This window comes from Miscanthus floridulus, chromosome 1 (genome assembly GCF_019320115.1).
Source record: "Miscanthus floridulus cultivar M001 chromosome 1, ASM1932011v1, whole genome shotgun sequence".
Classification (NCBI taxonomy): Eukaryota; Viridiplantae; Streptophyta; class Magnoliopsida; order Poales; family Poaceae; genus Miscanthus; species Miscanthus floridulus.
The window spans coordinates 139802504-139814951 of record NC_089580.1 but is presented as its reverse complement, the minus strand read 5'-3'; the positions used below and the strand labels follow the sequence as shown (position 1 = coordinate 139814951).

At 41.9% G+C, this 12448-nt stretch overlaps 1 protein-coding gene across 1 annotated transcript; it reads left to right on the top strand.

Annotated features, from left to right (window-relative positions):
• The first annotated feature begins 6712 nt into the window (after positions 1-6712).
• LOC136495433 (MOB kinase activator-like 1A) lies at positions 6713-11832 on the top strand. Its single transcript, XM_066491377.1, has 7 exons — positions 6713-6738; positions 6841-6892; positions 10365-10473; positions 10764-10857; positions 10981-11114; positions 11251-11414; positions 11742-11832. Exons 1-7 carry the CDS (start codon positions 6713-6715, stop codon positions 11814-11816), a joined length of 654 nt encoding a protein of 217 aa, XP_066347474.1. The 3' UTR covers positions 11817-11832.
• The last annotated feature ends 616 nt before the right edge of the window (positions 11833-12448 follow it).

The window sequence follows — 12448 nt, the reverse complement described above, 5'->3', positions numbered from 1 at the left end:
GAATTGGTTTACTAGAGAGCCGTTAAAAGCATCATATGGCAAAGTAAAATTCTTTTTAATTGAATCTAATTAGCCACTTTCATTATTTCACAAATGTACCTATTTGTGAACTATAGAACACGAAACGAACAAAGTGGCTATCCTACAAGGTTTAGGTACTTGTTACCAATGGTGAGGATGAAATATATGATATGTTTATTGAATTATCTTTGGGTCAACCATATAAGGGATTATAATAAGAATTGGTTGATAGATTGAGTGAATATTGTCAAATTGCTTGCTCAACCACCCCGAAACCTTCATCTCATCACCAAGTACCTACATTATTAACCTAAGCACACTTTGGTACCCAACTCTTGTTGGGTCCTTTTGAGTTAGTCAACAAGTGCTTAGGCACCCAAATGGCTTTAGCATTAGTTTGTGGTGAACACATCACCTTACTAGTGCTAACACCATTTGTGGTCTTCCTAAGCATATCATTATAAACAAATGTGTTTGGCTTATGAGTTTTACCATTTAGGCATTCATAGCTTAGATGCCCCTTTCTTCTACAAGCATAGCATATGCGGCCTTTGTGTGCTCTATGCTTGCTTTGCTTGTATGGACATCTATCAACCTTGTGGCCCATCTCATTGCACCCATAGCATCTTCTAGTTGCAACTTAGGCTTCCTTTCTTGCTTCTTTGTACATTGGGCATTTCTTGGTAGGATGCCCCAATTTCTTGCTCATGAGACAAGCACTTTGTCCATGACTCTTCATTTGCTTGGCCTCCTTGGTAGAAGCCTTTTGATTGGCAGCTTCAACCTTGTCGGCCCAACTCTTGTGTGGACACATAGCCCACTCATGTCCATACAATCCACAACCATAGCACATCCTTTTCCATGTTTCTTGCTCTTGGTTGTGTTGGCCTTGCTTGAGATGTGATTCTTTTGTTGGGCTTTGGAGGAAGTAAGGTTTGAACCCTTCTCAAGCTTCTTCACCATGTTATCACGGTTATCTTGAGAAGGTTGTGCTTTCTCCTTACCCTTCAACCGAGTCACATCTTTCTTTAATCTTTGCACTTCTTCTTTGAGCTCTATGTTTTCTATAAGATTTAGCTCAATCGAAGATTGGCTTGCTTGAGGAGCACACTCATTAGTACAAGAAATATTTAATTGAGATGGTGTACTAGTGAGCGGATGTGTGAGGTTGACAAAATTTTACCGATGTAATCACAACCTCATGAGCCACCTCAAGCATAATGCTTGATTCTACTACTTCCTCATGAGAGCACTTTAGATGAACATAATTTGCTTGTAGCACATTATACTTGCTTGATAGCTCATCTAGCCTTGCCTTGAGCTCGAAGTTTTCCTTTTCTAGTTGTGGAACACTAGAAGAGGAGTTAGTAACTAAAGCATGCTCAATTGATAATTTTTCATACCTCTCATTTATTGCCTTTAGCTCTTGTAATTTGGAGATGAGAAACTTTTCTTGATTTTGAAGCGATTGCTCTTGCTTCTCTATCTTTTCTTCAAGCTCATCATTCTTTTCAACTATCTTCATGATGATGAACTTGTCTTTATGGTTGAGATGATCAAGGTTGTAGTTGTCTTCAACTTCAACATCACTCTCTTTTTGATCATCCACTTGAGCCTTCTCCTTTTCTTGATCTTTCTTGTTACTCTTCTTCTTGCTTTTCTTGGCCATGAGACACAAGTGATGAGTATCATAAGATACAGAGATTGACTCATCACTTGATTGCCACCAAGCTTGAGCATCGTTGCAAACAGCTGCTTGCTAGTCTGCTGCCTCGGCCATACCGGACACGTTCGGTAGGAATACCGGACACGTCTGGTACATGCAGGCAGACAGCAAGTCATGCACTGCTTGCACTTCTTGCTCCGGCTTAGCACTCTTGAGGTCTTGTGAGGCTTCTTCGCTGCATGAAGGCACAATGGACATACTTTCCATTGACTCAACCTCAAATGCATCATCACATTTGGATTTTCCATATAAATCAAAAAGTCTAGTCCAAATGAGATGAGCACTCTTCGGAGGTGGTTGTCCATTGAAGATTGCCTCATCTTGAACCTCTACACTCAATGTACTCAAAATAATATTAATAGCTTGAGCATTGAGTTGCATGCATATCTCTTCCTCTTTTGACAAATTTTTATAGTTGCTCCAATCAACTATAGGAAGAGGTATGCTTGCATCCACAATATGCTCAACAAGAGGACTAATATCTCTAAAAGTATTGAGTACATGTATTGACCAAGTTAGAAAGTTTAAACCATCATTTTGGAGAAGCATCGGCTCCAACTCGATAGGCGTCGACATCCTTTTCTTATGGCGGTGAAGCTTTAGGTGAGAACCTCGCTCTGATACTAATTGAAAGGACCTAGGATGCCGCCTAGAGGGGGGGTGAATAGGCGTTTCTAAAAATTAACACCTTTAAATGCGGAAACGATTAGTAAAGAGAGTTTCCAAAATGGAAACTCCAAATAACGAGTAGTACCACCCCTCACAAGTTAGCCACAGAGTATATAAAAGATACTAAATGAATCTAGAAGCCAAACGCCTGCAACCAAAGAGACCAAAGAGTTAGAACACAATACAATTTAGTTTGGCGCAGGGGCTAATACTGGACGTGTCCGGTATGTATACCGGACGTGTCCGGTATTCACGACTTCAGTGGAACAGCCCCGAATTTGGTCCTTTTGATTTCTATCTTCAATCCAAACTGCAGGAAACTATTAGAGATAGTAATATACACAGAGTATCTGCAGAATAGCTAAAGCAACACAAATATCAAATGAAATGCGAATTGAGACACGATATTTGTTTTACCGAAGTTCGGACTCGTTCGAGTCCTACTCTCCGTTGAGGGGGCTGCGGGCGACCCAGCGAAGGTCAGCCCTAGAGGGTACCACGAAGGTCACTCTAGCCAGAGTCTTTTCCAACTCCTTTTCCTCCTTCCACTAAATGATTCCGAGGCGGCGGAATCGACCGTTACAAACTTTCCGAAGCAACCACAATCTCTCGGTTGCTCTCCGGCGATGCCTAGCCATCTAGGACCGAAGAGTCCAAGAGTAACAAATACGAATCACGAGATTGACAATATGCACAAGTGCTCAAGTGGTGGCTTGCTCTCTTTTTCAAATTCTCTCTTAACCCACAAATTGATTTTGCAATTTGGATCACACACTCACTAAGAGAGGGTTTAGGAGAGTTGGCAAGGCTAAAAAACGTGTGTCTATCTCAGCAGAATCAGCAGCCCCCAAAGGTAGAGGCTTGGGGGTATTTATAGCCCCCCTGGAAAACTAGCCATTTTATAGCCGTTGCAATACCGAACACGTCCGGTATTCATACCGGACACGTCCGGTATGACTTACACTGCGCCAATGGTAACTAAGTTATAGTGAAGTTGTGAGGCGTCGGAACTCCCGATGAATGCCGGGACTCCCGACCGTCGGAACTTCCGACTCAAGTCGGAACTCCCGACCCTCGGCAATTTTGAAAAACATGTAACTGAGTTAAAGTTAGTGAGGTGTCAGAACTCCCGACGCATGTCGGAACTTCCGACCGTCGGAACTCCCGACTCACGTCGGAACTCCCGACCCTCAAGGCTTTTGAAAACTAGCCGTTGGCTTCTGGTCATCCATACCGGACACGTCCGGTATGACCAGGACAGTGAACCCTCCAAGTCAATTAGAGTGCGAGACATCGGAACTCCCGATCCATGCCGGGACTCCCGACCGTCGGAACTCCCGACGAACCAACCTGAGAGCAACAATTTTACAGCTGCTGGACAAATACCGGACACGTCCGGTATTGCCAGACCAGCAACAAATCAGTTAGCTCTTTTGTCGCTCAAATACTCAAAACTCACATGGGTTGGCTTGAGCACTTATGAAACATTATCTATCAATATGATGCATCCCTCTTAATAGTACGGCATACCTATTAAACTCAAGATCAAAGGAAAAATAAATTTATACCACTTGAGTTGATTTCTTTTGAATTGATGCCGTCCCTTCCAATCTTCATCAAGTAAGGGTGCTAACAAGTTGATGTTGATCTTTTCACTTGAGCATAGCCATCTTAAGCATGTGACTTGATTCTATTCATCAAATTTGAATAATTCCAAATGTATCAAGTCACTTCCATCAAATACTTCATTATAGATTTGATTCTTCACATCAATATGACCATCTTAGCTTGATTAGTACCTCAACTAAATGCAAGTACTTTCTTCTTTACCCTAGCTAGGTTCTTTGGCCGCCAAGCCGTCGCTTGCCCTTCACCCTTGCTTAGTACCTCGAAGCCTTTCCTTGCTATCTTCACCATCTCAAGCCATCAAGTCACATCTTGTTGTTGAATCATCCATTCATATGTATTGTTATCTTTTTCATTTTAATTTAGCAAGCTTCAAATATGAGACCATTCCATATGCAATCCCTCATGTCTCATTAACTAATAATCATGAGCTTGCTTTCACATAGTACATGGAAATCCCACAATAAATAAGCCTTCACATGAATTTCATTTGCATTATTGTCTTGTGCTTGAACTAGATTGTTTATACAACAACACATCATTTTGGCTTTCACTAAGTACCTGTGAGATAACCTATTACCTGACCACACTTAGCAAATGGATTAGTCATTTAATCACGTTGTCATTCAATCATCCAAAACCCACTAAAGGGCTAGATGCACTTTCAACCTTCCTGTCCAAGAACTATTATCTGTGAGCCTTGGTCCATGCTGGTTGATCCATATATATTGCGCGCAGGGGGTCCTCTCCTTGGTCTAACCTCTATTGCAACTGGTCTCTCCTAGTGGATGCTTCTTTTGTACAGTCCCTACTCCATGGGTGGCTCCTTTTGTGTATAACTCCTTAGTGGACTATATGTTGTGCAGTGACGATATCCGGCTACATGTGCAGATGATCTATTCATGCAATCTTTTGTGCAGCTAACATGCAACTCCAACTAACTAACTATAGATCATAGCTGGTGACCATTTGGAGACCAATATGAGCAACTAACTAACTAATCTTATGACTCCAGGCTATTATCATTTTAGTTATTAAGTTATTGTAAACATCTATTACTAGTGTCTTGTACCCATTTCAACTCTAGTTTATATGTATGTGGTAACCATACCAGCATTAGTATGAGGTAACCAAACCCGTGTTGCATGTTGCCTACCAAAACAAACTCCACCTGCATCTAAATTTCAAATGTTCACATGCAACCAGGCAACCAAACAACGTTACTGCACAGCCTGACTGAGTTAGCACAAGCAACCCAGCATCCACCTCATGCATGCGTGTGCCTAGCCACGGAGGGCCTGACTCAGTGGTGAGAGCTAGGCTAGTTTGGTATAGGAAACCAAACATGCCCTTTAGCCCTTCACTACCACGTTTTGGAGCATGATCCCACGCCCATTTCCACCATCTTACAAATGCCACGATGGCACCAATTCCCATAACTGTATAAATAAATATAAGATCACAGTTAGAACCTTCATGATTGTTGCAATTTTAATACGCTATGACCTAGCATGTTGTTCATGTTGGCCTCCGAATGGAGTGTTCTCCAGCTGGGAGGCTGCTCATGATCAAGTAGTGGGATTCAGGAGTGCAGTGCATGCTGCAAGAATACAAGTTCAGTGATGAAGAGCTTTTGCTGCCTTTAATGGATCCACAAAAAAATAAGATGTGAAGCTTGCTGCACCACCATTGAAGCCCAAGGATCGTACATCTACGGTTAAGGATGCCATAATCTTAGTCTAAGCTATTATCATTATCATTTTAATTATTAAGTTGTTGTAATCATCCATCACTAGTGCCTTGTACTCAATTCAACTCTATTGTATCTGTATGTGGTGACGTTACAAGCGCTAGTACGAGGTAACCAGACCTGTACTGCATGCAGCATACCAAAACAAACTCCAGTTGCACCTGAATTTCAAATGTTCACATGCAACCGCGCAACTGAACACCGTTACTATACAGCTTAGCTCAGCTGGGTTACGTTAATATAAGCAACCAAACATCCACCTCATGCATACCTCGCGCCTGGCCACGAAGGGCCTTGTTCAGTGGTGGCGAGCCAGGCTAGTTTGGCCTAGGAAACCAAACACGCTCTTCGACGAGCCTTTACTACCACGTTTTTTTTATTATGGAGCATAATCCCACGTCCATTTCTGACGTGTTACAAATGCCACAATGGCACCACTTCCCATAACTCCGTAAATATAAATAAATGACATCACAGTTAGAACTTTATTATTAAGATCCCGACGAGGACGGAGAGATTATGAGTTGCCGAGATCAGGTTTAACGTTAGTTTGTTGAGTAGACGGGAAGGGATAGCTGTTGGTCATGACTCATGAGGGATGCAATGCACAGAGCGCGCGGGATCTCGGAAACCATCTAGCTAGGGCATGCATTCAGCGGGCGGCTGATGAGCGATAAAAAAAGCTGGCTGGCCCCGACGCAGCGCAGCACGCAAGAGCGGCGCCGGTGAAACTGAAACGCACACACACCGTGACCGTACACGCAGCTTGCGCCAGGCAAGGCCCAGCCAGCAGCGGACCACAGGTAGGGGTTGGCATATATTATATATATAAACACACAGTGATATGTGTGCAGTGTCGACGGCTACTCAGTGCTGCTCATCGTCAGGTTCTTCGTTCGTTCGTTTCGGAGACGAACAAGATGAGCTTCTTCTCCAGCGGCAGCAAGTACGCACGCAGATGTTAGTTTATTCTTCCTCTCTCTGAACCGGTTGTTCTGATGATGGTTTCTGTCGTCCCGGGCGGCGGCGGATCCGCATGCGCTTGCAGGAACCACCAGAGGACCTTCAGGCCAAAGAAGAGCTTGTCGCCCGGGAACAAGGTAAGCTGTGCCTATTGGCGTGTCAGTCATGAGGTGTGGATATTCTCGTCATGTCTGCCATCAACTGAACTATTCCATTCTTAACGATGTTCAGCCTGTTCGTTTGTTGGTTTTAGCCAGGGCTTATCAGCCAGTCAACAATGTTTTCCTCTCACGACAAACCAGCATTAACTGGACTTATCAGTCTAGAAACCAACCAGCGAACAGACTCGTTGTCTATCGTGAGTTCGTCCAATGATTACTCTATCCTTTATTAGATTACGAGGGATGGGGTTCAGGTGATAGGCTAAGCTTCTCGCGGTTGTAGCCGTTAGAGGGTTGAACTCAGGGGGTTGTTGAAACCCCCGCCCGATCCAGATTCGAAGCGCGGCACCCTCTTAATGCGACACCCTAGGGGAAATCTCTCCTGGTGGTCTCGTATTACTTTTGAGTTGAGGTGACAGTACGTCAACCAATTTTACTTCCCAAACTAAATAAAAAAAGGTTAAGGGGTTATAAAGGTAGGGTGGTTTGGCCGGATTTTTCTCTTTTGGTTTTCTTGCTTTCTGCTTTTAATTCTCGCTCTCTTTTAATAACGTTTCACGGCAAACTCCTCGCATTATTTTTTAAAGAAAAAAAGAAAAGAAAAAATGATTTACATACGTGCTGCATCCTAATCTGGCCCCATGTTATAGCAGGACGTCAGTAGTTGCCGAATTTTGAGCCACGATCAATTGATGGAATACCTATTTTTACCTATGGAGCGATGTTTGCATGATGATAATTGTTTCCCTTGAAATGATAATCTTTTGCATAGTGATAGCTCTAACTTTTTTTATGATACAAGAAGCTTTATCAATAATAAAGTTATGGCTATGTAACAAATAAACCAATACACGTTTCCTCCAAAAAAAAAAAAAAAACCAATACACGCTGCAATCATGAGAAATCAGTTAGAGCTGCATCGCCTGTGATTTCACCTCGTAAATTATTGCTCGTTCCTTTGCTTCCAATTTCCAAATGATCTCTTTAAGCAGAAACTGAAACCGTGCGCCTTTTCTTTCACTTTAATTTGTCCTGTCAGGCAGGGATTGATTCCTTGAAACGCATTTAGCTACGGTTCTTGCAACGCCAAAACTCTCAGAAAAGCTGTTTACAGGGTTAAATTGGAGCCAGCTAGCAAATATAGTAGGGATTACCTGGGGACCGCATCCAAATTGTAGGCTGTCAGCTCTGAGCCTATGAAAAACAAGAGTTTACAGTACAACTTAGAGTTGTATCAGGAGAGGATCCAAATAAGGGCTTCCCTCATGCAAGCACCACCGTAGCGTGCTGCTCTAAATCCCATGTATGCATCCATCTTTGTCGTACCTGTTAGTGTCCTCGTAGTAGGTCAAGAGTCTCTTGCAGAGGTACTAGAGTCTACCAGTTAGGATGGGTTTAGTTGGGGAGATAAAATTTTTTGGTATCACATCGGATGTGTCGGAAGGATGTCGGGAGGGATTTTTGGATACTAATAAAAAAATAAATTATAGAACCCATCAGAAAACTGCGAGACGAATCTAATGATACTAATTAATCGGTTATTAGCACATGCGGGTTACTGTAGCACTTACGGCTTTTCATGGACTAATTAGGCTTAAAAGATTCGTCTCGCGATTTTTCCGAGAACTGTACAGTTAGTTTTTTTTCATCTACATCTAATACTTCATGCATGTGTTCAAACATGCTCTTTTACTGTAGAAGACAAAAAAAAATTTGGAACACGCCCTTAGTGTCCTCGTGGCTATGTCATAGTCGCTTGCAGAGGTACCGCGAGCCTTGCCTGACAAAAATTTGAAGCACATGTCTGGATGCATGTTAAAGCAGTGAGGAGACACTGTGATGCATTAATATGGTGGGGCCACCAAAATCCACCTCTCACTTGCGTAGAAAAAATATAAACGGAGAATAAAGTCATTTACTATTGGCAGAGCTGAGACGTAGCAGACTAGGAATCTACGTTACAGGATTTGAAGGTGTTTGGTTCTATGCGAAAATTTTAGTCCATGTCCCATTAGATGTTTGGACACATGCATGAAGTATTAAATATAGATGAAAAAAATAACTAATTGCACAGATTGTGGCTAATTTGCGAGACGAATTTTTTAAGCCTAATTAGCCCATGATTTGATAATGTTGTGCTACAGTAAATATGTGCTAATGACGGATTAATTAGGCTTAATAAATTCGTCTCGTAAATTAGTCTCTATCTATGTAATTAGTTTTATAATTAACTCATATTTAGTTCTCATAAAAAGCATCCGAACGTTCGATGTGACATGGACTAAAATTTAGTCCATGTAACCAAACACCCTCAAAGCGTTTTATCATGTCTACACATGTAGCTCAAGCTACCAGACTCGAAATCGTATTTTATTGGGCCCACACGCTGGGCAAACGTTGCAGCGCTGCAACGTGTATGGAGGTGCAGATGCAGTAACCTATGGCTGCTCAGTCTATCACGCCGATGGGATAGCTGGCCTGTTGTCGTATGTGAAGGTGTTCGATTATTTCGGGAAAATTTTGAATGCTAGACGTGTGAATATTTCGGGACGGAGGGAGTACGTTACAGGATTCGAAGCGCTTTATCATGCCTACATGTAGCTCAAGCTAGTACGCTGAGACCTAGCAGAGGCCCTGTTCCGCTGGCTCGAAAAACAACTGATGCTGATACTGATTTGTTGTAAGAGAAAAAATACTATTATTTCACTGAAACGATACGACTGATAAATTGAAGCGAACAGAGCCTAAGAATCTACTACGTTACAGGATTTGAATCCCTTTATCATGTGTACATGTAGCCCAAGCTAGCATGCTGATCTAGATCTAGTTGATTGAAAATCTACGTTACAGGATTTGAAGCCCCGGTTTATTGATCGCCTTGTTCGGCTAATGATTTATGTGGCTAATAAACTGCTGATTTATTGTGAGAGAAGCAGTTCAAGCGATCAGACAATTATTCTATCTATATGTAACTCAAGCTATGGCACATGTGGGCCATGGACCATCCTGTGTTTGGCCCAAGGCCCATACCCCCTCTTGATTTTAAGCTTTTATTAAAATGTAATTTGATATGATAACATTACTCATGACATGTGAAAAGACTATAATAGCTTCAAAGGCCTAATAATCTTGAAACAGAGGGGAAAAGTCTATGATTTGGTGTATTTTCTTCCCAAATTGGTATTATATTGCTTCTGTCACTAGCGTCAACCCATGTTGAAAGAGTGTTTATTTTCTACAACGACATTAGTGATTAGTCACGAGTAAATTTAGAAATATGATGACGTGAGATATTATTTTGGATGAAATAAGTATATAGCTAGTCACATTCGTTAAGCTTGCATCACGTTGTTTTTTCACTACTAGTATATACTCCGTATATGCTACGCCATCTATATCTTTATGCTCGATTCTTGTATGCTGAAAGTTAATTTGTGATTGTTTCCAGGGTACACAGTTGAGGAAGCACATTGACGCCACTCTCGGCAGCGGCAACCTGCGAGAGGCCGTCCGTCTGCCCATTGGGGAGGATCTCAACGAGTGGCTGGCTGTCAACAGTAAATTAAATCCTTCTTGGTCCTCAATTTCAGTTCTTAATTAGATCTCTAATGCTCAAATTCAGATCCCTATTTGTACTTAATGTCTTGTTCGTTTGGCTGATAAGCCTTGGCTGAAAGTACCGTTGACTGATTTGTTGTGAGAGAAAAAATAAGTACAGCTTATAAGCCAAGCGAACAGGGCGTAAAGTCCTTGATGGTCACGTTGGTTGGCCTACTTGATGGCTTGAAGGCACTGCAGTTTCTCTACTTGTAGTGTCTAATTGACTTGCATTGCTTTCTGATGGCAGCTGTTGACTTCTTCAACCACATCAACGTTCTGTACAGCACCCTGATGGAGTTTTGCACTCCATATACCTGCCCAGTCATGGCAGCTGGACCAAAGTACAGTGTCTTTCTCTTCTCCTTCTTGTTCTTCTTTATCATCTTCTTCTATGTACCCGCAAAACAAACATTGTCACACTGCAAATTTAAACTGTCTGATGAAATGAAATGAAATCTCCACAGGTACGAGTATAGGTGGGCCGATGGAGTGAAGGTCAAGGCGCCCATCAAGGTGTCTGCACCAAAGTACGTGGACTACCTGATGGACTGGATAGAAATCCAGCTGGATGATGAAGCCATATTCCCACAACAGCTTGGTAATTTCTTTCTTTGTTCGTCGTAGAGTAGTGCAGCACATTGCACACTGAAAAGTGTACTTGGGTTTGAGATTTTATTTTTGTTGTCTGACCAATGACCATGTGTGTTTCGGTTTGCAATGCTGACGCTAAACAGGGGCGCCTTTCCCTCCCAACTTCCGTGACGTTGTCAAGACGATCTTCAAGCGCCTCTTCAGGGTGTACGCGCACATATACCACTCCCACTTTCAGATGATCGTCAAGCTCAAGGAAGAGGCGCATCTCAACACTTGCTTCAAGCACTTCGTGTTCTTCACACTGGTAATTTTCAATCCAATTGTTGTCACATTTAATTTTCAAGTCATTCGGTAATAGTATATGAAGCACTCTGGTTTTCTTTCAAGAAGATAACATACTATAAATGATTTAAATACTCATTTTTATTCAAACAAGAATTTACTTCCCAATTAGTTATAAATGAGGAGAGTAGTACCCTTTTTAATTCAAATTGCTTGACTTATTGCATTTTTATGCTCTTGGTGGTCTGACTTATTTTCTCTGAAGAAAATTTATCGTTTCAACATTCCTGCTTTATTGATGGTGTCATTTACATATGTTTATTGATGTTATTACTATTTTGTCCTGCAGGAATTCCAGCTGATCGAGAGCGCAGAGCTGGCTCCTCTCAGGGAGCTGATCGAGCCCCTGACAGCTCAGTACTAAACCAGAGAGGCAGAGACAGACTTTGATTAGGCGGCCAAGTGCGGAGATAATTTCTCTTCTTTTATCAGTTTTGGCCGCTCCTGCCGTTCAGTTTAGTGTTCATTTGGTTTCGTATGGAACTCCTCCATTTAAACATTTGGTGTCAGCCGTTGGCAACTCAGAGGATTTCCGTATCAGTCAGTTTGATCCCTACTTGTTCTGTTATTTGATCTGTTTTTCTTAAAGAGTTTGATCCAAAGATGTGCCTCTCGGTTTAGTGCCATACCGTTGCTCATTGTAGTGGATGATTTTGGCCCAGACTGATGCTAACGTCAGTTTCGATTTTTTTTTATAAAGAGAGAGAGAGAGAGAGATCGCTATTTATTATTTAGAAGAAAAGTTAAAATTATTTCTAGCTTTCTAAACTTTTTTGTATAATAAAATCTCGTTTAGCACAGCTTCTCTAGTAGCTTCTGTTTGGAGCTGTTTTTTTCCCCAAACGAATATAGAGCTCCTTAAAACCCGATATCACAAGAGGTGGACGGCTGTGGAGTTGAAGCTTGTCTCGGCTCTCTCCCTCTCTCTCCCATACATACTATGAAAAGTTTTACCAATTGTTTTCTGAAACATCTTCAGCTCGATCCAAAGCAAAA

What these genes read in the sequence shown, in the direction of transcription:
- LOC136495433 (XM_066491377.1), top strand. Translation starts at nt 6,713, where the DNA reads ATGAGCTTCTTCTCCAGCGGCAGCAA. An exon ending in GCTTGTCGCCCGGGAACAAG is followed by an intron (nt 6,893 to 10,364) that starts GTAAGCTGTGCC and finishes GATTGTTTCCAG; the next exon opens with GGTACACAGTTGAGGAAGCA. An exon ending in ACTTCGTGTTCTTCACACTG is followed by an intron (nt 11,415 to 11,741) that starts GTAATTTTCAAT and finishes TTTGTCCTGCAG; the next exon opens with GAATTCCAGCTGATCGAGAG.